Source organism: Prinia subflava, chromosome Z (genome assembly GCF_021018805.1).
Source record: "Prinia subflava isolate CZ2003 ecotype Zambia chromosome Z, Cam_Psub_1.2, whole genome shotgun sequence".
NCBI classification, from domain to species: domain Eukaryota; kingdom Metazoa; phylum Chordata; class Aves; order Passeriformes; family Cisticolidae; genus Prinia; species Prinia subflava.
Genome location: NC_086283.1, coordinates 27,997,098 through 28,023,163, shown reverse-complemented (window position 1 = coordinate 28,023,163; position 26,066 = coordinate 27,997,098). Strand labels below are relative to the sequence as shown.

Sequence of the window (26,066 nt, the reverse complement as noted above, 5' to 3'; positions counted from 1 at the left end):
GGCTTTAGTGAGAGCTCTGCTTTCTTCCTCCATGTCATGGGTGGCCTGTGATATTTACATCTGCTACACAAAAGTGTTGGGAACTGCAGAGGTGGGGTGCTGTGGCAGAGCAGATTTCAATTGTACCTTGAGGCATCATTCCAGCTGTCCACAGGACAGTGGCTTTTACTTATGGTGCCACAGCTGGAAAGACCAGTGGCCACACATTTCTGGCCAGTTCACCTGAGGCATAATCTCTGCCAGCAAATTCCAGTATCCAATCAAGGAATCTCCTGAGCTGGAAGGGACTCATAATAATTATCAAGTCCAAACCTGGTCCCTGCACAGACACCCCAAAATCCCACCCTGTGAATCTGTGGGAGCAGTGTCCATCTGGCAGCCTTGCTGCCATGCCCATTCCCTGGGGAGCCTGGACAGTGCCCAGTAACATCTGGAGGAAGAAGCTTTCCCTGATCTCCATCCCAAGCCTCTGGCTCAACTCCAGCCCTTCCCTCAGGTCCTGTCCCTGTCACAGGGAGCAGAGATCAGAGCTGCCCTTCCTCCTCCTCTCATGAGGAAGCTGTAACTGTGATGAGTCTCCCCTCAGTCTCCTCCAGCTGAACACACCGAGTGCCCTCAGCTGCTCCTCACACGGCCCCTCCAGACCCTTCACCACCCTTTGCACACTCTCTTAACAGTTTAATGTCTTTTTTACACACAGTTTATGATGCCCAGAACTGTACACAATATTCCAGGTGAGGCCGCCCGGCCCAGGGCAGAGCAGGACAATCCCTCCCTGGCCCGGCCGGCCATGCTGCAGCATCATAGTGACTTTTCCAGCCACCGGGAAGAAATTATTGTGAGGAGGGAGCAGAATATGCCATGGGTTTTTGTGTTACAATGAATGAGAGGTCTTGTTAAGCCACTCCTGACTGTAGTTGAGTGGCAGGGCACTCCAGAAACCATTTCCCACAGATGGTTTTCATGCAGCTGCTTTTGAAGGCTAAAACTCATTGTTTTCTTGCACAGATGCAGGTTGTTCAAAGCCAGCAATCCCAAAAGCCAAGTAGGCAAATTTAATGTACCAGTGTGCATGCACTTGCACCACACCAGATTTTAATCCCATATTCCTCCTGATACACACAAGCTATGGTTTCCCCTTTGGAGAAAAATATCTGTTTGGGTGTTCTAAATTTAAATGAGGTGTTCCTTTTTATTCAGGGGGGGTAGAGGGTGTTAAGTTTCATCAAAATTATCTCTGTGAATAGTTTTACCAAATTATACTGCCTATAAGATCCTTAATGGTATTATAATAAACTCTATAGTACAGTAGCTTGTTACGTGTGTAAGTATGTGCTTGTGCCTCTAAGCATTGTAGAGCTGAAATTTGAAAACTATTCCTGTGTTTGACCAGTAGTGTGGATAAGAAAGGAAGGAGGAAGGATATATCATTGTTAGTTTGTGAAACTTCTAGACTAAATTTCTTTTAGTAAAATGTGAAAAAAAGTGGGTAATTTGAAAGACATCTAAGAGAGATCACTAGTAAAGAATATAAAAATGAATAGCCACTAAAGGCTACTGGAAGAAAAGTCAGTAAAATGTTCCCAAAATTGAAGCTGTGTCAAGGGGCTGGAGGAAATGGCAGAACCAACAGGTGTGCGAGCCCCTGGGGGTTTTGCCCCATTTACAGAAGACTGGGGAACTTTTGAGGGAACTGCCTGGGAAAAGTGAGTTCTCTAACGAGGTGAAAAAGGACAGGTTTGTCAGCTGAAAATGGAGGACGTTTTGCTGATGGATCCTCTTACAACAAATGTTTGGTGAGACTGGACAACAATGACACCAGTTTTGGGGAAATTTGAAACACATGTTTGTTTTCCTTGAAGTCCAAATAAATTGCATGATTAAAGCAGTAGGTGACTGAGCTGAGGCTTGCTCCCTACTTGAAGATTTTATTTGATTCAGTAAGAGCCAGAGATTGCCTTAAAATCCCAGATAGGAAGTATAATATTACCACAAATTTTGTTTCACTCTTTTTAGAATTTGATGTATAGGATTGTTTTATCTTTTTATCCATACATACTTGAAATAGCTTTTTGTTTCTTGTTGAATTACTGATTTTAACAATTTCCTCACACACTGAGTTTCAAAGTCTAATTTTGCTCTATATTGTAAAAAATCCCTTTACAATTTCAAACCTGCTGTCTTTCAGCATCTTTAAATATTTCATCCTTTGTCCATTATAAGACTGGAAGAAAAGCAGATTTTAATGCCTTGTGTACACCACTTGTGATTTTGCAGACATTTATTATGCACCCTCTTCTTTTCCTGTGCAACCAGTTAAAATCATTGCCTTTTCTGTGCAGTGTGTTGGTGTTGCACTTTTAAACCATTTCTCAATGGCCTTCTCAAAACCTTCTCTGTTCAGTGGTGTATTTTGCAGCAACAGTGACCTATAATAAAGAGAAAGCTATAAGATTTATTTGTCAAAAGATCCTTACAGCACTTTCTATAGTCTTTGTGCAGCATTTTGTTGTCAAATTTGCTTCTGATTTTTATTTCCTTTTTCCTGTATTAACCAGAAATGGGTATGGATCTGAGGCTTTTCTTAAGCAGCCCTTGTTGATGGCTGAGTTTCTTTAAGGTGTCATAGTAGGAGGAAAGAGATCTTCCTGATTGCTTTGGGGTTTTATGACAATATTAAACAGAGGGGTTGGCACCGATTGAATTACATAATAAATGGTGCTTTTAAGGAGATGTGTGTTTCTATGGTGTAAAAATCACTTAGGTTGTCAATAGCCGTTATAAACTTTTTTTGTAGGTGGGTAAATCTGTCTTTCCCTAATTAGTGTCTTTCTTAAGGACTAGTTTGTTTTGGTTTTTTATGGCGGAAAGAAATTAATGTTCCAAAAATGCAGGAATTGCTGTTTGATTGCCAAAGAGATTATGTTTTTCATATTCTGCATTAAAAAGATAGCATATTGAGATGTTTTATACATACAAGTTTCTCTTTATATTTGAATTAAAAATAAAAAGTATTGAATGAAAGGAGCTCACTCTAAATTTGAGAATAGTTATCCGTAATGTCTACATCATGCATTCCTCTTTTTATAACAGAAATAGTCTAATAAACTATGTGGGGGTGCAGTGAAGAGTTGTTGAACAATAGTAAAGTGTATGGTTACAGAAAGAACACATCAGAGCTTTGGCTGGATTATTTTCCCTTTTTTTCCCACTTAGTGTGCTCATTTAGGTAGACAGAGCAACTCATAAGTCAATTTCAGCCACTGTGATGGTTTAGGGTCAACATAGCCACCTGAAGTTTTAAAAGAAGAACTGCTTTCAGTCTTTGTTGCATCAGCAGTTTTCTTACAGATACACCAGCACGTTCCTGTAAGGAAGATAAAGAAATAAATGAAATCTTCTGAAATCTGATGGATTAATGAGACAGCACTTATGACTTCAAGTTTTGTTACACAGGGATGTGATCTGATCCATCTGTGTAGGAAGCAGTTCCTAGGGAAAAAAAAAAAAAAATTACTTCCATAATTCAGATATTTTTCTTGGTTTTATTGTTCTGCTCCTGTAAGAGCTACTGTGCTCAGCTGCCTGTATGTGTAGGTGTGCCAAAGATGCAGAATTCAATACTGTGTTTGTGTTAGGAATTCATGCTGGCACATGGCTGTGCAGTTCCCTATTACTATACAAAATATTGGTACTGCTCATCAAACTACCTAGAAATTTTATGAGTGGCTTTATTGTTTGGAAATGGAACAATTTGCATGGCAAATTTTTCTGAAAAATGAAATAAAGAAAACAAATTCAGTTACAAGGACTTGTTTTTATACTACAGACCCAGTGAGAAATTTGAAGACGTCAAAGAGCTTAGAAGGAAGGTGCAGGAGTACATTCAGTAGTCTAGCTACATTTTTGAAATTATAAGTAGTATTTTTTCATGTGGATACACTTTTAAGAACCAGTGTTATACTGAAGGAGAGAAGGATATTGCATCACACTCATTGCATGTGTAAGAAAATCTTGAAAAATCAGTACTTGTGCTTGAAGCTCAGTATAATGATAAAATGGTCTAATGGCAGAAACCAGTCTGCATCACAAATTAATCCCTTTATATTCATAAAATATCTCAAGCAAAACCCACGGTGCTGTCACATTTTCATATGAATACCCAGGATATTAACATAGTTTGCATTTATTCTGCATTTATTCTTAAATAATATACAATTATTTCTGTAGATCATCTGGCTGAGAGTTTTAGGTTGAGTCAGGAGTGTATTTTTAAAGCAAATCTTTTGATCATGTCTACTTATCATGCTTTGCTTCATGTGACAGCAGGCTCAGAGCACAAGAACTGGATCCCTGTGAGATTAAAATAATCTAAAAGAAAATAGCCCAGCAGTCTGAAATTCCTGGGATTTGACATACTGGGAATTGACTTAAAACATCCAGTGGGTAAACACAAATTTAGTTTACCCAGACATTCTAGAATTCGCACAGAGAAAACATGTCTGAGACCTGTGTAGGGATGTGCCGACAGTGTCCTCATCTCTAAGGGTTTTACTCTGCACATACAGTTCTGTATGGCCATGCTTCTTACAAATGTAGGCATAACCTTTGCTTTTCTCAAAGTACACTGAAAACTATTAACAGATCTTCCTTTTCTTATCACATCCAAAGTGGCTGATGTCATGAGACAGATGTGGCTTTCTGTCAGTCATGTTTTGGCTTGAGATTGGTTTGGTCCTCTGGTGTGATTGTCTGATTCTGCTAGAAATAATGATGCCCACCTTCACTGAAAATTTATCCCTATCGGACTTCTATTTGAATCAACCCACCAGGATTGTCTGGAAGTACACAAACTAACTGCACTATGGGACTTTCAGTGGGATCAGGTCACAGAATGGTGCCAATGCTAGGTCCTAGAGAAGTGAGGAGATGGGAACATGCAGAGGGACATGAATGACATGAACTGTGGCTGCCTCATCCCTGGAGGTGTCCAAGGCCAGGTTGGATAGGGCTTGGAGCAACCTTGAAGTGGAAGGTGTCCCTGACCATAGCAGGGGGTTGGAATTAGAAATCTTTCAAGATTTCTTCTGACCCAAACTATTCTGGGATTCTATGAAAAGTGAAACCACCAGCTCTACATTTCCAATAAATTCAATTCAGGAACTACATTCAGGAATTGCCCTGTTACAACAAAACATTACAGTGAATCAATGTTTCCTGGTCCAGATGTTTAGGCATTGCACAATAAAAGAATATTTAAATTGTTATTTACCTCCAGATAATAGGTAAGCTTTGTAATCTTGTCAGATCTCATTTTGCCCCCCCGACAAGTCAGTAAGGTGGCATCTGGCTCTGCAAATGTATTCTGTGTGATACTTTCACATATCTTGCAGAGCTGTTTATGCATACAGTCATGCAGTCTCATGTAGTTTTTACAGTTTACTTAAAAGTAACATTCTTTTCTGCACAACCAGTTGTCACTGTTAGAGAGAAATCTGCTTCCTTCTCATCCTCTCCATTTTCTTTGTCACTAAATATTTAAGGGAGCTTTAGAATAACACTGCAGAAGACATACACTAAAATTAGGAAAAGAGAGCAAAGTGAAGAGAGCCTTTAAAGAAATGTAAAATTAGGAGTTTAAAATGCTGATTTCTGACTTCATTATGTCAATGCTTATAACAGAGAGAACCTCCTCCCATTTCTCAGCAAGAGTAGGGATTTTTACCAGAATTGTAGCATCCACACCACTAGTTTATGGTACAGATTTTATGTACTCACTGGAAGACAATATTTTTCTTTTTGAGCCAGACAGTCATGGCTGATGTGGTGAAACTGCTGCACCCTTTGCGGGAAGGGAGATGGAGTCTTCCTATCACCTTCGCAGAAGAGGCAAGGAAATCACCACAGTCCAAAAGGCAGAATTGGTGATGAGTGTTTATTTCCTTGGTGACATTCACCAGCTTGCAGTTGTAGATTAAATATAAGATCCATTAATGTAAAACATACATATATTTATGAGCAAATAAGAGTCTAAATTTGAAAACTATCAGCAAAGAATAGAAATTACCTCTATGTAGCACATACATGTGCACTTATGCAAGTGTCTCAGACAAATTTTCTTGATTGTTTAAATGAGATTTATACAGATTTGCCATAAATGAGTATTCACCCTGTGTATATCAAATTAGACACTCAAAAAAACCATAACGACCTGGCTTTGTCATTTTAGTATCATCTTTGTACTTTCCAGGACTTGTTTGTCTAATGACATTTTTAAAAACCTGTGTCATAGCCATGGTCATGTAAAAACAATGCAACCCTACCCACACTCTATTCTGAAATGCATAAACAACTGCATTTTGAAGTGATGCAATTATTTTGGGGTGTGTGAAGGGAAATAATGCTAATTTACTGATTTGGGTTCAAACTCATTGTGAAAATAATTGGACTTATTGCCACAGGCCCACCTACACTCTCTTAACAAATCATCCAGTTGGTCCAATGCTGCATAATTTAACTTCTGAAGTTGAGATTTTTGGAGCATTGCTTGTAATGAAAAATGATTCACCACTTGATTCACATTTTAATAAGATTTTTTTCCTTTTCCTCAACTACAGTTTAAATGATTTTTCAAATTCTTGTTATATAAATAGCCAATTATTTTAGTAAGGTTCATTGGAAACACCAGGAATAATTGCCCTGAAGATGTACTTCTACAGTGTAAAATTAAATAGTAAGTTACTTAATGGGACAAAGGTTTTCATGCCCATGTTCGTTAAAAGTAATTAAAAATGAAAAATCTGCTTCAATACATACTAAAACTTTTAAAGCACCAACTCCTTTAAAACTAATAAGGAACGTCCTGGTGAGGCTATTGCAAAATTCCATTAGATTAAAATTACCTCAGATGAAAAGCCATTAAATAGGCATTTAAACAGGTAAATAGAAGATCAAGGTACTGACTAGACCAGTGTTGGAAGTATGACTCCACAGAGAACATTGTAATAACTTTTCAGTGGCTATAAGGAAAAGATAAGTATTTTGCATAATAGAGAGCAGGTACCTATGCAAAGTATAATTTCACAGAACAGTCGATTTTATGAGAGTTCTCAAAAATTAAATAGGGATGAAAAAGTACCTCAAAATAATAATAATAATAATAATAATAATAATAATAATAATAATAATAATAATAATAATAAAGCCTTGTTAACAGCACAAGATATGTAACTGTTGTGGCAACAACTCTTGTAGAGCTCTGTCTTATTTAAAATCCTTTGAAGGAGACAATTTAAAGTGAAAATATATTCTGGAATACACTTAATTGTGTCTTTTCCTTGATTGATTTTAAAGTATTATTTTTCTAGCAGTTTTATATTTCTAGGATATAATTTATAGGACATAATACTAGCATTCTGAAACCTGTGATTATAGTTACTGTTGTATGGAAATAAAGTCACTTCAAAACTTTAAATTTATTTTCAAATTATTCTTTAAGCAAGGGTAGCCTAGGGAAAGTGACACTGTAGAATGCAAAGAAAAGTAGTAAAATTCTATAGATACTAAATCAATTTTAAACTGGATTTCTAAATACATGCCACTACTAATTTCACTGATACTATAACAGAATAACTGTAACTATAATATTGAACAGAAGTGTAAATTACAGATGGAAAAGATGACAAATTAACTGGTGGAGAAAGAAATTAGTCATCATAAAAAATGCTGGTTTGTCTAAATTAAAGATTTTACTTACCACTCTAAATTTAAGAAGGTATTAATTAAAATAAAACTTAAAAATAGTCTTTATTTTTTCATTTCCTCAGAGCCTGGTTTTTTTTACAAATCAAAGTGAAGAGGATCATACTATATATCCCAATTTTCTTGAAACAAGGTGACCTAGATATACTTTAGAACCAATAGGGTGGGAAAGAACACTAGATTGTTGCCAGGTAGCATGAAATATTTTCTTTTTTTTATTTTTTAAGAAGTCTAGTTGCAGAAGTATATTTAAAAATAGGTAAATTAGAATTTTAAAAGAAGCTTAAGAAGAGAGAAAATTGCTCTGAAAAAAGAATGCAAGAATGTTTGAGAAGCAGTTTCTGAAGGTAGACTAGACAGGAGTAATTGAATTTTGCCCAAAATTGGTTTTGTTTTGCCTTTAAAGTAAAGTATATTAGTGGTAAAAGAGGGTCTTATTAATGCATTGTCAAGCAAAAAACTCTGACTTTTGTCCAGATCTTATTTCTATTTCCATGGCTTGCTTGTTTAAAAGGCTTCTTTTGAGATCAGAACACAAATTTAGTAACCCTCTTACCTGACTTGCTGTCTTCCAAAAGAGGCACAGAATGGATTGGGTTGGAAGGAACCTTGAAGACCACCCAGTGCCACCCCTGCCATGGGCAAGGACACCTTCCATTGTCCCAGGCTGCTCCAGCCTGGTTTGGACACTGCTAGGGATCCAGGGGCAGCCACAGCTCCTCTGGGCACCCTGTGCCAGGGCCTCCCCACCCTCCCAGGGAACAATTCCTTCCCAAGATCCCATCCAGCCCTGCCCTCTGGCAGTGGGAAGCCATTCCCTGTGTCCTGTCCCTCCAGCCCTTGTCAATTGTCTCTCTCCATCCTTGCTGCAGCTCCTTCAGGCACTGCAGGGCCACAGTGAGGTCAGCCCAAAGCTTCTCCTGTGCAGGCTGAACAATGCCAGCCGTGCCAGCCTTTCCTGCCAGCAGAGCTGCTCCATCCCTCTGCTCATCCTGGAGCCTCCTCTGGCCTGGCTCCAGCAGCTCCAGCTCCTTCCTGTGCTGGGCCCCGGGGCTGGAGGAAAATATAATGTAAAATATTTGCACTGAATGTTTCAGGATGAATCCTAAAAGACAGCCCTGTGGTGGATTATCCTGGAGGACATTTACCTCGGTATCTTGTACCAAATACTCATAGGAAGAGGAAAAAATTTTATGGAGTTATGACAGCAGGGGTAATACCATGTTTAACCTCTAAGGATAGGGAAGCAAGAGGTTTCTAGTTTTTTTGTCTCAAGTGTAAAGCTGTTTTCACATATTTCTAAAGATCAGATAATAAGGATATTTGTACAGTGAAGCTCTTCAGCATGACACATAACACTTGGATCTTCCTGCAGGTTCTTTTGGCACAATGTTTTTAGAGCCTTCTGTGCTCAGGAAGCTGGCTTTGAAAAATCACTGAAAGCTCTGAGTTCTAACAGATGCCTGTCTTCTGATGAATGTTATTATATCTGAATCAGATTTAATAATATACACCAAATTCCTGAATTTCAGGGGAATGTCATTTTTTTTTTTTTAAATATTTCACATGTGTTGAGCCAAACACATGCTAGCGCTTGTTTTTGCATAATCCTAATTAAATCAAGGATCAGTTATAGCTGAAGTTACAATTTCTCTGTTTACATAAATTACAAAACTTCATTTAGAAACGTTAGAGACTTTCTTAAATGTCCAATTCAAATTAGTAAAACAAATTCTTATCATGACAATTATTTGTATATTCTGTATCTTTTAGCCAAAAATTGAAGGTTATCCACCTGTGCTTTTTCTGATGCATTTTCATTCTGTTTAAATACATATATTTACTTATTTATTTATTAGCTTTCTAGGGGAAAATGCAAACCAACAATTTAACCTAATTTAGGAGACCTTTACAGTTTAGGCTTGTTTTTATAAACCATATGAATATGAGGAAGAATGCTTTGATTTAGGTTGGTTTTTTGTTGTTGTTGTTTGTTTGTCTGTCCTTTTTTTTGGTATTTTAACAAAAAAAAAAGTCCTACTCCTAAAAAAGATGTCTTTCTATAAATGAATTGCTGTAATCCTTCAAATCTTATCATATCACTGAGTAGATCACTATTAAGATAATTTTATTAAATTTCAATTTCTCATTAGTCAGATTATTTACCAAATAAAACCAGTATAATTTAATTATTTTCAATGAAGCTTTTCCATTTTGTATCTCATAAAAATATTTGGTGCCTGAGCAACTCGGTGCAAATAAACACAAGAGTATTTAAGCTTAGTTTTGCGATAATAGAAAATTGATAATGAGAACTTTGACTACCTGAAAACTCAAGCTTAAACAATAACAAGATAGTACAAAATTCTGCAAGTAAGAGCATACATTTTGTGTGATTTTACTGGTATAATATTGACTTGTGTAACTACATCATTCAGGATCGATATACAATAAAGAAAAGATACTTAGAATTCATTTTAAAAATCTATAAAGAACCATCAAGCAACTACAAGAATAGTTTCGCTTAAACCCCAACTTAAAGATAATTATTCCATATTACCTTTTTTCCATATTATGATATATTAGTTTCCAAAAGTAAAGATATTTGAACACATTTTCAGCTATATAAAAGTTGTATTTTGAAGAAGTGGGTATTGGAAGTATTTTGGATTTTCTTTAAAAATACTAAAATCTGGGACACAGGAGGGAGTGTGAAGTTACTCACATTGGGGGTTGATCTTATCCAGTGTTTGGCAGTGGGTCTTTACAGAAGCCAATTATGAAACAGATGCATCTAGATTATTTTTTGTTTCTAAAGTGTACTAAATTGTATCCTAAATTGACTTTATTATGGGAAAGAAACATATTTGCAATATTAGTAAACGATAATTGTATTATGTTTGATCAATTCTCCTAATAAAGGCCATGTTGGCTTCCAGTAAAAACTCTTGAACACAAATGCTGTTTCTGTGATGGGCCAACTACTTTATCATGATAGAAGAGTGATTTTAAAGCACGACTTAAGAGTTTTGAGTTGAGATGAGCAGCCTGAGTGTGATCCAGAAGCCAAAATGAGGACAAAACCGAAGTATAAGGAGAGAATGTTCTGGTCAGCAGGAGGGAGCTTCAGGAAGCCTGTATGACAAAAGGAAGTCCTGGAGCAGAAACAAGGGTTCAGGTGGCAGGAACTAGGAATCTGGGCTGTGAAAAGAACAAACAGGCAGGGGACAGGAACAAGACACTGCTATGAACACACAGGCAAAGCACAAGATGTGTTGGCAAAAATAAATGCAATTAAATTGAGCTTATTGGCCCCTCCTTCAGAAAATGTCAGGTTTATACCAAGTAGCTTGCTGAAGGATTTAAATGGCTTTACATAAGAGTTAAATGTTTTATTATGAGAGCTATATAATTTAAATCTCTATTTCACGGGGGGTGAATTTTTCAGGAAAATACATGTGACTATAGTTAACAGGTAAAACCCAAAATGAGGGCTAAGTATTTTAATTGTATTATGTCTGCAAGCTCTAGTTCTTATTCATGTTTTATTAAATACTTAGAGGATTAAATAAGTGTGTGTGTGTATATATATATATATATATATATATATAAAATCCATCAAAGGAAGACAAAAGCACAGAAACCTGGCCCTTGATGGTTTTCCAAGTCACTATGTGATACAACAAAATTCTCTATTATTCTCCTAGTTTTTGACAGTGTAGTTTTGTTCCAGGGTGCACCACAACCGTGATTTGAACAGAAGTCTGCTTAATAACTTTGTGATTATGGACTGATCTTGGGAGATAGGAAATTTAAATTTAATCATCTGCAGCAAAGAAAGAAATTTTTAGCATGGCCTTTACTTCCTAATCAACTCTCTCAGTCCTTCAAGATATTTCTTTCAAGGAACAATCTATTTTCAGATAATGGTCAGTTTCCCTGCTCCCACATCAACTTCAGTTTCAGAATCCTTCTTCAGTAGAGAAATCTTGGTAGGTTGGGCTTTCAGGATTTTGAGGCTGGGGGTTTTGTGGTGGTTTTGTTTGGGTTTTTCGTTTGGTTTAGTTTGAGGGTATTTTTGTTCTTATTTGCCTTATTTTGTTTCTTAGTATATTTTAGTTCCTCTTGGTTTTCTTTTGTTTTCTTTATTGTTTGTTTTTTGATTGTTTTTTTAATCTAACCTGGACAATATCTAGAAATCCAGACTTTCCCTCTTCCTTTTCACTCATCAGTCCTACCACCTCCCTTTGTGAGGAACTCTGATTTCTCTGGCAGCACTCAGCTCTCTGTATTTTATTTGGTGCAAAGCAAAAGAATCTGCCTTGAAGCTAAGACCTAACCTTACCTGAAAAATCATGAGCAACCTGCAGTGATTTTGCTGTGCATTATTAATTTACATCAAAGGAAACCTCTGTCCTTCTGATGTAGGTAGGTTATGTGGTCAGTGAAGAATGAGAATCTGAAAACAGAGTTTTCTGTATGAGTCCTTCTTGCCTGTAGGAACAACTACCCAAGAAACTCTGGCATTTTAAAATTTCTAGTGAAATTTACTTCTTGTCATGATAATGCAACAAAGTTTATGTTTTTCAGAAGGAAAGAACACATCAGCTGGTGTAAACTGTGGTATCAGAATTGGCACATCTAGGAATTTGAACATGATTTCACCACAATTTATAGGAACCACCTTTAAATATTCTTCATCTGCACATTCAGTCAAATGTATAACAACAGGAAAATATATAACTCTGTGAAAGTTATTATTTTACTGTTCAGAATGTTCTTTAATTTTTAACAAAGTTTAGATGATTTTCTTTTCAAATAAACATGTCAGACATGATGCAATGAGCAATCTTTTCTCATTCATTCATCAAGTATGACATATTTGTTTGAACTGATGGGACTCGAGGTTCTGAAATTATTGGGAAAAATCATTGTAAAAGCCAAGTAACAAAGATAATGATTACCAACTTCCATCTTTCTGCTCTGATCATTGCTGATTGATCCATGGGAATGCAATATGAAGATTGCTTTAAAAGGACGTGGTGCTTCAAGCTCAGTTTATTTTCTCCATCACCACACAGACAACATGAGATATTCTGGAAAGCTGTGCATTTTCTCTTACATGTTTCAACAGGAATGGCAAATTGGGGAAAAAAATCTTGAGAAGATATTGTCTTTACACAGAAAAGCTTTTAGGAGGATGAATTACCACCTGCATCTCACCAAGTGAGAGATAGTTCATATGTTCACTTAATGTATTTTACTTCACAGTGACCTTGATATTTTTTCCCCCACAAATGTGTTGGCATGTATTAAAATGATGAATAACCTGATAAAAATGTAAGGTTAATGGGCTTTGCTTAAAAAGGCAAATAGGGACCTGAAGAATCTTGTTAAATTTTATAAATACATATAAAGAATTTAATTTAGAACTGAGCAGGTCTGCTCTTTGGTCATTTCCCTTGGCAGGTTTTATTTCTTGCACTCTAAGCTGTTACTCCTCTTGTACATCTTTAACAGAAAAAAATCAGCTAATGCTAAAGTTTTATTATGCCACTATGTAATATCTTTATAAGTGAGAAACAGTAAAACATTGGGGGTTAAAAGAAAGCCCAGGGATTCACTGTAATCATTAATTTTAGCATAAAAATCTGAATTTTTTATGGTTCAAACAATTGAAACTAACTTTCATGTTTTGCTGAAGACCTATTTCTGCATTTCTGTTCATATTAATGGGAATATTATTCTATTCACTGTACAAAACACTGAGTTTTTGAATACAGATTCCTGGAAAATGAAAAAACATCAAGTTGAAAGTACTAAAGTCATGTATACAAGCTACCAAATATCAAGCAGCTTTGTTGACAGAAATGAATTTTGCTTCTCCTGAGCAAAGCCATGTTGCATAAGATTCCGACATTTTTGTAACATTTTGTTTAGTTGTGTATGCCAGCAGGAAAAAAATTTGCATTTTGGGGACAAAAGCAGATTCAACACAACAGCAAGCAGCATGACTTCAATTCCCAGTGATTTCCCATGTTATCTACTATGTCATCTACCATATTTATCACATCCTCTACCCTTCTTAAAATATTTAACTGCAAAGGTGCAGCCCTTTTGGACAAATCTATGTAATATTCTCCTCCAGGCCAAATAAATATAAATGTAGAGACTGAGAAATTTAATTATGATGCATGAATATCCTTCCTCTGCATATTTAATGGTGACTGAAAAATTCTGTGTCACATTTGGGAGAAGGAATCTGATATTACACTTTAAAGTCACTACATTGGAAAACACAAGGGAGTTTTATTCTTGCAGCATTTGACAAAGTGTACTGGAAAGGAGGAACTCAATTGAGATTAGCCCCTTTTCTGTCTTTTGAATTTAATGAAATTTGCTGGCTTCTAGATTGAGTTATTAGTTTCAATTTGCCCACTGACTCATTCACAGGAAGGGAATTTTTTAAATGGTTAAACTACCTTGTCAATTAGATGTTTAATGAATTGAGATGAACTGGGACACATCCTTAACTGGCATCTGTTGATAAAGAGGCAGCTACATTCCTTGAAGTTGCAAGAATCGCTACTGATTACTCCATTAAAACGACTTCAATTTGGGGTTTTTTAAGGCCAAACTGTGATTTTTGGCCCTGATAGCCACTGGAAGTTACAGTGGAAATCCTTGAGCAAAATTTTAAATTATATTGTAAGACAGGACATAAAACTTCTCTCACGCCTTTTTTTTTTTCCCCTTTTTTCAGTTCTTTTAAACATCAGCTTATTGCTTTTACCATTTTTCTGCTAATCTTGGCATCCTCTTGTGTGCTTCCTGTAGATGTGAATGAATGTGAAGATGAGCCCTGCAGGAATGGTGGAATCTGTACAGATCTTGTTGCCAACTATTCCTGTGAATGTCCAGGTGAATTTATGGGAAGGAACTGCCAACAGAGTAAGTACAGCATGGTTTTAAAACTTTACTTTTTAATAATATAAAATGTAAGAATTTACTTTTACAGAAGAGGAAAAAGCAACCCTTTCATGTACTGTAGAAATACTTCTTTACAAATAAAGAAATCTCAAAATAGCCATCTTATTCCCTTCAAGACTGTGGGAATTTCAAAGACGAAATCTGCCACATATGCAAGTAAAGTATCTGATACAATGGAAATATTTGCAAAATGTACAATAAATATCTATAGTTAAACAAGAAGCAAAATAGCGTAAAGTAGAAAAATACAAAAAAAATTATTCAGGCTGGGGTTTCATCTCATCAAATATCCTGTCTTCAGCAGTGTTATTAGCAGAAATCAGCAAGTGTAAGAACAGGGCAAAAGTATCTCTTTGCTCTAATGCATCTCAAGCCTCTGTAATTTAGATCACTGTTTTGTGGGGAAGTTATTAATAGAATTAGTAGTCATTAATATATCTGTTGTGGGAAAAATCTCACATGATTTTACAATAACATTGACTATGGATGCACCATAAAGGTTTGATTCTTAAAATTCTTCATGTATGATAGACTAGGTGATCTTGAAGACCAAAAATAACAAAAATAGAATATGTTGTTTTGGCATAAAATGAAATATACTTCAACAGTTAGATATTAGAGACTGTTGGGTTTAAATACCATAAAGATGAAACCCTGTGTGTTTTAGTGAAACGAAAGATGTTAAAATTATGGTATTGTGGATAAAGCCAATATAGCTCGAAAGTATATTACCATAAAAAGAAACAGGAAAGTATTTGACAATTGGTGTTTTTAGTGTTGGATATTACATTCAAAATATATGAAATACTGGGCTAATCCACACTCATGAAAGGGAGTTTCTAGTGCACCGAAAATCCTACTTTGTTTAGCAAAAAAAAAAAAAAAAAAAAAAAAAAAAAAAAAAAAAAAAAAAAAAAAAAAAAAAGTGTTACAAGATGAATAAGATGAATAATAAATAAATGAAACTGTAACAAAGCTGAAAAATATAATCCTTTTTCCTGCATTCACATTGTGGATGTATGGGGGAGAATAAAGAGGAAAACAGGATGAACCAATTACAACAAACGTTTTTGTGAAGTAGCTTCAGTGAATTCCCAGATTTATACACCACAGAAAAAAAAATATGAGGCACCAAACAAAATGTGCATGTAGTTCTAGAGAGGAATAAAAGATGAAGATTTGCTTTGGAAAAGTCAGATGTCTCTATTGCTACCTGAAAAATTTATTTATAAAAACCCTTTAGTATTAAAGTCTTTTTCAAAATTGCTGGTGATGCAATTAACGCATTTCCTTATTAGGTGTAATTGAATTGCCATTTGGAATTCTACCAAGAATCTCATCTTCTATCTCTTCAGAGTTTATCCCTTCTGTATTTTGGCTGCATCATGAACACTACTCAGATAATAGATCACATAAACCCAGTCTCCCGTTTTGCTGGAAATGGGCTGCTATATAGATATATATATATACAAAAAAATTTAAATTTTCCAGTTTATTGAAATAATGAAAGAACTTTGCTGTTATATTGCAAAATATGTTACCCACACTCTGTTTTTCTTTTATTTGGGGTCTTATTTTGGGGGGATTCATACTGACGCAAATATAAATATATATAGTTTACCTTCTCTATAATTCTGCACTGCACCATTTTATATAGCTGGGCTTGAAAATAATTTTTTTTCCATTAGAAGTTTGGTTATGTCATCACACTTAATTACGTAATTACAAGTAGTTATTACACATTCTAATTACACCATCAAAGTTTTACGTATATTTACAGTAATCGTATAATTAAATACTGCTATGCTAATTATGTAAATTACTGACTGCTGTCTCAGAATTACCTCACAAAGCTCAAAGATTCCTGAGTCACATCACAGAATTTCTAAAATACCCTAGATACAGAATAAAAAAACCCTGAAAAAGTGCATAATGCAAGCTGCTTTTCCAGGATGTATTTTCTAATAGTTTATCTAGTTTGTTATAGCCCAAATATCACTTCTTTGTAAGGATTTGTCATGTTACTCATCACCTCACTGTACTTTGTGTCTGTTTTTCCTAGACCTCCACCTACATTTTCCCTCTTTATTAATTTTCATTTGATTTCACCACAATTAACTCCTCTTAGCTAATCTCCTAAATAATTCCCTTCCATTTTATATCATGTGTAGCACTTTTCAGGTGTGAGACAACTGTTGTGCTACACCCAGGTCCTGGGAGCCTTGTGTGACACCCAACCCAAATCCTTCTGAGTAGTCCCAAAAACCTCTGAAATAACTAGCGCAGCTAATTTCAGCTGGCCTGAGAAGAAAAACGTTGAAATTGAATACAAAAACTACACTAAAATGAGATTTTAACCATATTTGGACCACCCTGACCATCCTCTGAGTCTCTTTCAAGCATGGATGAGATTCAGAGTTGCTTATATTCAGTTTTCTTTCTTTCTTTCTTTCTTTCTTTCTTTCTTTCTTTCTTTCTTTCTTTCTTTCTTTCTTTCTTTCTTTCTTTCTTTCTTTCTTTCTTTCTTTCTTTCTTTCTTTCTTTCTTTCTTTCTTTCTTTCTTTCTTTCTTTCTTTCTTTCTTTCTTTCTTTCTTTCTTTCTTTCTTTCTTTCTTTCTTTCTTTCTTTCTTTCTTTCTTTTTCTTTCTTTCTTCTCTCCCTCCCTCCCTCTCTCTTTCTCTTTCACTCTCTCTTTTTTCCTCTCTCTTTCTCTCCTTCTCTCTCTTACTAGCTATGGCTGATTTTAGCAATCCAGGCATAAATGGTATTTGAACCAGCTGCCTCTCATTTCTGGAAAGCACAGGATGAGGCAAAATCATGATAAAGTGAAGTGTGAGAGCACTGACAGCTTCAAAACATATTCAGCCATTCTGGAATGAGCTTATCAGCCTGTTAAGAGACCCTTCAACAAACATCTGGTATTTACAGAATCCATCTGCAGATGTTTAGCAAACAGAGAATGGGAAGAAAGCACCTTTCCCCATCTTCTAAATGCAAAATTTAAACTATATTAATTCCATGTTACTTCCCAGATTTCTTAGGGCCTCAGAATTTCCTTGATACAGATGCATCTCCTTCTGCTCCCTCAGTCTCTGAACCAATTTCTTGCTCCTCTGTTGAATTCAAACTATCAATTATGATCACGTCCATTACAGCTGTCCTTACTGTTTGAGTGTCCATAAATAAAGTACTGCCTCCAAGACAGTTTCTCCTGTGGTTGGAGGGGTTTTGTTTGTTTGTTTGTTTGTTTTGTTTGTGTTTTTTTACTTTGTGGATCACAACATTCTCTTGCAGGCACTTTCATTAGTGTCAGGCTATTTATATTATTCAGTGCAAATCTGTATTGTTAAAATCTCCCATGATCAGCATGGGTAGTGAATTGCAGTAATATGTGAGCCATTCCACAGGTAATTTTTTGATAACTTTCCCTTCTATTTTAATGTTTTTAATAAAGCAGATGGTACCAGACAGTGGACACCTTACAATTCCACCACTGTGCATTTTGGAGCTGAGTTTTGCTAATTGCCAAGAGTTGCTGCCATTAAAGCATATGGCAAATTTTCTTGTGCTTTTTTCTTTAAAGATCTAGATCAAAATAGTCATTATAAATATTTCTTTCCATATACTATGACCCCTTCACTTCCATTTCTGTGGATTCAACATGCCCATATGTAGAAGAACTGCATTCAAAGCAAGTGCACCAATTTATTTGTCTAGCATGTCAGAAATCCTGCTAAGCAGTGTTCCTCCACCTTTTTTTTCATTTATTTCCTCTGCTTTTATGGTTTAGTACACTATTGTGTTTCTATTGCTCTTAGTTACCTCCTGCTTTCCTCTCTGTGGATATCAAAGTATTTCTTCCCATTCACATGAAAATGCCTGTTCTTTCAATGTCTTTTTAACTTAAAAAATTATTTGAAGATCTGACAGGTCTAGGCACAGAGAGATGTTTGAGACTTCTGCTTACATGCAGCCTTATACTCCCAGGCTAGATGACTTCATCCAAAGCACATTAATGCATTAGGATTTTTGAATTTTCCTTCTTACCCCAGTTATTCCTGGGGTATGACCCTGAAGCTCACATGATTTGTAGCGTGAGATAAATAACTTGTTTTACAGTATCTTTTCTAATAGACTTTTATTCCTTTTCATGCCACCTGTACTTAACTTATGCGTTTTCAAGGCAGCGTGTTGGGTCTTTTTGGCTTCAGGTACTTGTCCTTTGAACTCATCTGCTTGATGCTCTCAGTCTTGGGTGAATTTTGGATATCTCTGTCTTACAGATCCAGCTCTGACCAACCCTGCCCCATCGGGGTCCAGGGTTCATAAAGCCCTCATGCTTAAGTTCAGAAAAACCGTACTCAAAACAGACATAAGAGCCTAAAAAGTGCACAGACAAAACAAAACAATTTATGGAACATATTAAAAAGCTGTGTTTCCAGGGGGATGGCTTGTGACTGGGTAAAATCTGCCTTCCAGGAAATCTGTGTTTTGAAAATATGAATAGGAATCATAATTTCACCCCTTTCTTAAATCAATGAATATGGTTAGGGGCTTTCTGGTGACCTCAGCTCATGGAATTGCCCTGTTGAAATTAAGCTGTTAAGAACTGAAAGGTAAAGTAGATGGCATTGTACATACACCCTGTTTCCAGATTACCTGCTAGGGAACCTTGGTTTCAAGGCCTGAGATGTCAAGGTTTCAAGACCTCATTCTTTGTTCAGCTCCAGTAAATATGCTGAGCCTGTAGTTAGCCACTGTGAAATCTTTCACCTCCCAGGAATCAACACAGACTTGAGTTCCCTTAACTACTGATTATCATAAAAATCTCTGTCAATGAGATTTAGGAGTCCTACTCTTCCCTACAGCTCAAACTATCAGTTTGACTAAGTCTCTAAATACTGCATTATGACGTTGGAGTTTATGCTTATTCTTGATTGTTTTGAATGTGTGCCTGTTTTGTTATCTCAATTACTGGTGTCAAATATAAAGTCAGAAATCATCGGAATACAAAGCTGGACAAATCCACTAGTGAAAGATTGGCAAGGGGAAAAAAAAAAGAAGGTAATTAATAAAGCAGATCAGTTCTTTGATGCAGTGAACTTCTCACAGGTACTGGCCTGGTACAAAGGAATGGCAGGGGAAACAGCCTGGGCATGAAATCAAAGCTTAATATCAGTTAAAAAAAAAAGTTAATCAAAACGTGTTCTAATCAAGAAAGTAGAAACTCTTCTTTAATTAATTTTTGGGGTAAGGAAAAGAATTTATTTGAATTTTAATATTGTTCTTGCTTTGTTTCACTTCAGAGATCATAAAATTTAAAAGCCAGAATGGTCAGCTTATTGTCAGCAGAGGATACACAGCAGAAAAATTTAGTAAATATGTACATTCCTGCTAATCATTATTTAGATGACAAATTCAGGACTTCCATGGAAAAATTAAGGAGGCTTTATAGATATGCATGTATGTGTGTGCATATGTAGATATATGTATACAAAATTATTATTCATAGAGAATTACATTTTTAATGTCCTTGGGGTAATTAATTTATCATTCACATGATATCCTTGTGAATTTATGGGATTATGTAGGGTTAATCTCATACAAGAGAAATAATGGAAAAAAATTAGTGCCTAGAAGAATTTTATCTATCTAATATCAAGTTAATAGTACTAGTGTGAGCTCCCTGGATTACAAGAAATATCTCAGAGCAGAAATATATTAGAAATACACTTTGAAAGTGCAGGAGGAAGAATTTTTACATGTCAGATTTGACTTTAGGCCATGTAATTCAACTCAACCTCAGTAATTTGTCCTTTTCTGAACCATAAGAATAGAAGCAAAAATTATTTCAAAAGCTGAACTGTTACTTGAAAGAGAGGCTAACATCAGTAATAAGAATTCTGCTTTATACACATATTTAACTATTTCAGCTTATCTTGAATGGAACACAACTTCTATATTTGCATAGGACAAAACCCCTCTTGAGTCTCTTGCTGAAAATGATGAGTTTTGCTGAATCTGCACTACACTGTGAATGTTGTCTGGCAGGCATTTCTGCGTGTCACGTTGGTATGAAAGTGCAAAGAGGCAGAAAATGTTGCGGAAACAACAGAACACGTTGTTAACATTGAAATATTCTCCCTGGCATTTCAATGACCCAGTGAGAAATATTAATCCAAACTCCAACATTTCTGACACCGAGTCTTCAAACAAAGCCCACCCTGGCCCTTCCGTTGGGGACTTTCTCTGTCCAGGCACCTCTTGCAGGGCACAGAGGCGTTTGTAAAACTGCGCTCAGCAGTTCAGTAGTTCTCCCATTCAGCATAAAAAGGAAATGAGACTGATCTCTCTGTGTTTGATGTTGTAACAAAGTCCTCAGCCCTGTGCTTTCGGGTACATTTTCATGTTCCTGCACTGTACAGCAACATCTCCCTTTGAAAACTAATTTCTCAATATCTTGTTTTGATTAAGCGGGGGAGGATTCAATCTTTACTGAGACACCTGGCAGCCTCTCAATATAAAATACTCAGGCAAGCCTGAAGGCCCAATAGGAATACTTTAATTGTGTAATTGTTTCCTTACTCCATGAGTCATCAAGTGCAATAATAGCTTTTGTGCGGTGTCAAAACTCACAATGTTAACTCAGCTCTGTATCCAGCCCCGTAGTGTTGACTTTAGATTGAACCACCTTGTTGTGGCAACTTGCTTTCCATGTGTTCTTACTTTAAGCTATGGATCTGCTTTTCCAAAGATTTTGTGTTACTCTTGATTCAGTCACCCCAGTAAAAAGAGGATGGAGTCAGGGATTCCTCCTATATCTTTTCCTACTGAGGGAACAGTGTCACTCTACCTTTTTGACAGAATTCTAGACACTCACAAAGAGTAGAAGAGAAAAAAAAAATCCTCATCTTATAGACATGATTCATTCTTCTTTTTTTGGAAGAACTTTTATGTGCATTTTTATTTGTGGCAAAGACTATGACAATGAATATTTCAGTATTTCTAAGCCTTAAAAGAAAAATTACAGCATTCCATTATTCTCAAAGTAGCCCCTATAGCTCTTAAGTTCCTGGTCTGGTCAATAATGCACATTCTTTTTTTATGTCCTCACAGAAATGAAAAATAATTTGCAGGTAAGAAATTGGTACTATACAAGAAATAAAAGCTGGACTATAGCCTGTAGAAGGAAGCTCAAAAGAAATCACAGGCTATTATGACCAAAAAAGCCTCTTAAAAGTATGGAATGAAAAACCACTAATGATTATAAATGTATGAAAGAGTCTATAATAAATATAAATATATAAGGGTATATTAAATATAAAAATTTAAAACTGCAGTTGGTCTAAAAAAAGAAGTTCCCAATAGCCAAGTCACAGGAACATTTTGAAATACCTTATTTCAGGGCTTATTAGATAAGATACTGGGTATTTATTTCCAAAAAGACTGATTATGGAGGGTGGCTTGCCTGGTCTTGTTTGCTACTACTCTTTGGTGGACACAGGAATCATCTATTTGAGTGAAATCATCTCCAAGGCTGTACAAACTCCACATAATGAAACTGTCTCAAGCTCAGCAGTAGTTAACAAATCAGGCACAGAATAGAATTACAAGTGAGTGCAGCATAAACCTTGCAAAACTTGGAGGTTTGAAAGCTGACTCACATTTTGGAGTTTCTTTTAGTCTTGGAGCTCGAACCAAGCTGTGAAACATGAAAATCCATATGAACTATAGAAGAAGAAGAAAAAAAATAAAAACAAAAAACAAACAAATAAAAACCCAAAAACCCCCCACAAAACAACAACAACAAAAAACCCAGAACACATTTACCTGAGCCCTAACTGAACTAAACTCTCTACTCTCAGCACAGTTCTGCTGCCTGCAGCTTTCAGGAGGAAATGTGATATGCTGAGTGCACAGCGTCCCACTGAGGGAAGATTTGCAGTTCCTGCTGCTCTGGACAGACGGACAGTCCGGCACAGCCACGGTGCCGGGCACTCATGCAGCCACGTGTGAGGCACCCTGCAGGGGACGCTGGGGGCTGTCAGCTATTCCAGTCCCCAGCTGCCACCACCTCCATTTGTTCATTCCATCAGATGATCCCAGGGCTTGCAAGACAATGAGCTGATGTAAAAAATTTGTTGGCAACACAACGGGGAGAGAGAAAAATTTAGTTATCTTTTGGTCATGGTAAAGAGGGGCTCAGAAGGGTGAGTGAGTTTTTGAAATTAAGTAGAGTGAAAATTTTTTAACTATTCACATGTGTGAGAGAGTGTCTTCCAACAAGAGCTGACAGAATTAACTCTTAATTCAATATTTCTTTGTATCAGTGACTGCTTTCCTGTATTAATGCTGAATGCTAATGTATTAATGCTAAATTAATGCTAATTTGGCCAGCTCCCAGTTTGGTGCAGATAAAAATTTTCTTTACAGAAAATATAATGTAAAACTTTTATCTTTTAAAACACATTAATATCCATTGGTGATCCAGCAAAATCTGATAGACCTCATCCCATAAATATGATTTCTGTCCATTGGCAAATCTGTATATTTGAAAGTAACATTTCATGCCTTCACTGATGACCAATTTAATGTGTAGCTTGCAATATTATATTTATTGTTATTGTAATAATATCAATTCCCATTTATGCTCCTGTTGCTGAAACTTAATTTTGTAATTACACTCTTCCTGTTTTCTATGAAATTCAATTTTACCCATCTGTGATATGAGCATTCATTGTAGACGTAGCACAAAAAGTAACAATGTTGTAATTCGTTACATCAAAGTTAGAGAAAAACAAATAATGCTCTGAAATTTACAACTTCAAAAGCGAATTTAAATCCTCATGTCCACTCTCAGCAAAAAAGGATTCTTTTTCTTTGCTAATTTTGAAAAATTTGCTTGTTATTCTGGATAGGAGCTTTCATACAGGAAGCTGAATATTAATTTTATTGTTATTAATGAAACCTCTTTTTATTATTATTCCTCTTACCTCCTGGTCCTTCCACAATATCTGTCACAGTAAGATTCCCTTTTCCCTTTCATCAGGTGTGAATTTGAGTGAGTGTTTGGTTTCATTCCCTTTTAGACATAAGAACATATTTTTTTCATGATAAAAATTGTCATGTGGAAAATCTTCAAGAATTAAATTTCTTCCCCAAAGTGCACAATGGAATCAGTTCAGCCTCATGTCTGCTGAAGATGTGGTGCATTTTCCACTGAGTTTTCTGCGGGTGAAACAAGGCACAGGTCCTTTAAAAGCTGTGTTTAATCTTAGACCTAAAGATATATCTACTGGAAGTTAAATGGGATTTAATAATGAAGTGCAACATCTTTGCACCCTTATATAAGTTACATTTCTTTAGAATTAATTTTGCATTGTTTTAAATATCGAAACCCTATTTTTCAGCTACTTTTCAGCTATTTTGGTTGTTTGTTATAAGTATTTAGTAACGAAGAGTGCTAATTTCAGAAATTTTCCACACTTTAAAAAAGTGGAGTGAATGGGAAGCCTGATTTTCAGCCACAAACTAGCCCAGTGCAATGTGCAAGGAGAAGCAGGCCCAAGGGATTCACCAAGACAAGTTACTGGGTATGGAGTTTGGTAAATTAGTGGGAAAGAAAGGTGAGAGAAGAGTAATTTTTGTGAACAGCAAAAACTGTAGCTGCCCAATGTGCCCATGTCTAAGAAATGTAATGCAGAGTAGGGTTCCCTGTTGGGAAAGTTGAGAAGCCATCATCCTCTTCTGTGGCTGGAGAAGGGAAAAGCAGATTCCAGTCTCTGAGGTAACTGGAATTTTTTTATGTGCATTGGAGTACTTTCAGAAGGCAGTCTGAGAGTCCCAGCCAAGAATTCCCAGTACGCCAGGAGCTGGAGCATGGATAACTTGATTCCAGATCTGATCAGACACGGAAGGAATTTCCTTCTCTTGTAAGCAGACACTAGTCTTGTTCACTTAAACTTTACAACTCCTGAAAGGGACATAAACCTGCAGCTTGAGCTGTCCCATTTCCCTGAAGTTCCTTGTTATTCACAGTTTCGGATGCAAATGGGGATGCTGAAGAGACATCGCAGCCAAGTGTTCACATTCCTCCCTTGATGCTGAGTTTTGCTGAGATTGGGTCTTCTTGCAAAAGGTACCTTGGGAAACAAATTTCTCAGCTCTATCAACTCCTGTTGCAGCTGAATTAGCAATACAGCACCCAGTGTTGTAATGCTTTGGTCCCTGTAAAACCCAAAGGGATTGGAAGTCACAAGGAATTTTACATAGTGAGACCTAGACAAGAAAAATGTTAGAAGTTTATGGGGTCATGTGAGAATTTTGCACTGGCAGTGAGGATATAGGGTGAAGAGGATATTGAGAATTTAAACTATTTTCTTTTTTTTTATAACTTAAAGTTTTTTGATAAATCATTATGGATAGCAAATAGCTTAGTTTAGTGCTATTGTTACTTTGTTTAATCAAAAGAACCATTGGTCCTGGTTGGTCCTGGTAATACCACTGCAATTTTGCCTTGTGCAACTGTCTTGGTTTGGAAAGACAGCTATCTGTCAAGGAAAACTGGAGTTTCCCTTGGAATGGAGAATGTAAAAAACCCCTCCCTCCAAATTATTACAATTTTGCAATTAGGAGCTTTTAGGCAAAAAAAAAAACCAACATAGGAATAACAGTAGTTTACTAGGAATATTAAAGAATACAAATGCAGTAGTACCAAAAAAGAAAAAAAAAAAGACAAACAAGCAGACAAACAAAAGTTCTAGAAAACCCTAGCAGAGTCAGGAATATGAGCTGTTGTCTGGATATGACACCCTGTTGTCTGGATGTTGGACACAGTCCAAATGAGTCTTCCTGGAGTAACAGATGTTATTCTGTGAAGTAGAGATGGTACTGTAGAAAAAAGGGTCCAGCACTGGCGAGATGAGTCCAGTATTCCTCTGAGAATTCAGTAGAAAACTGGCTCCTTTAGTGTTTGGGATTGCAGGTTTTATGCAGGTGGAAAGGCTTTGGCTCCTCCCACTGGGTGGAGCATCTCACACTGGAATGAGGTGATGTTATCAGTCATGTGAGAGGCCTTAAATGGCCCATTCACAGGTGATGTCCCTTGGAGGAGGATGGGTGGAGGAGGAGATAAGAAGACACTGCCTTATCTGGTGTTATCAGTTGTCCCATTAACAGAAGGCATCTGCTCTCTTTCCCCACTAGAGTTACAAGAGATAAAGAACAATATCTCCCAACAGTTTTCAACAGATGAAAATAGAATACACATTTTTGGTTACATTTTTCAACCCAAGACAACAACTTTATATGGAATT

The 26,066-nt window shown here is 36.3% G+C and overlaps 1 protein-coding gene across 3 annotated transcripts in view; it reads left to right on the top strand.

Annotated features, from left to right (window-relative positions):
- Window positions 1–26,066, top strand: part of EDIL3 (EGF like repeats and discoidin domains 3) — a 231,626-nt gene that overhangs the window by 118,178 nt on the left and 87,382 nt on the right. For all 3 annotated transcript variants that reach the window (XM_063421632.1, XM_063421633.1, XM_063421631.1), the window contains one exon: window positions 14,599–14,712. In XM_063421632.1, coding sequence (XP_063277702.1) covers window positions 14,599–14,712 — 114 coding nt within the window. The remainder of the gene's footprint in view (window positions 1–14,598; window positions 14,713–26,066) is intronic.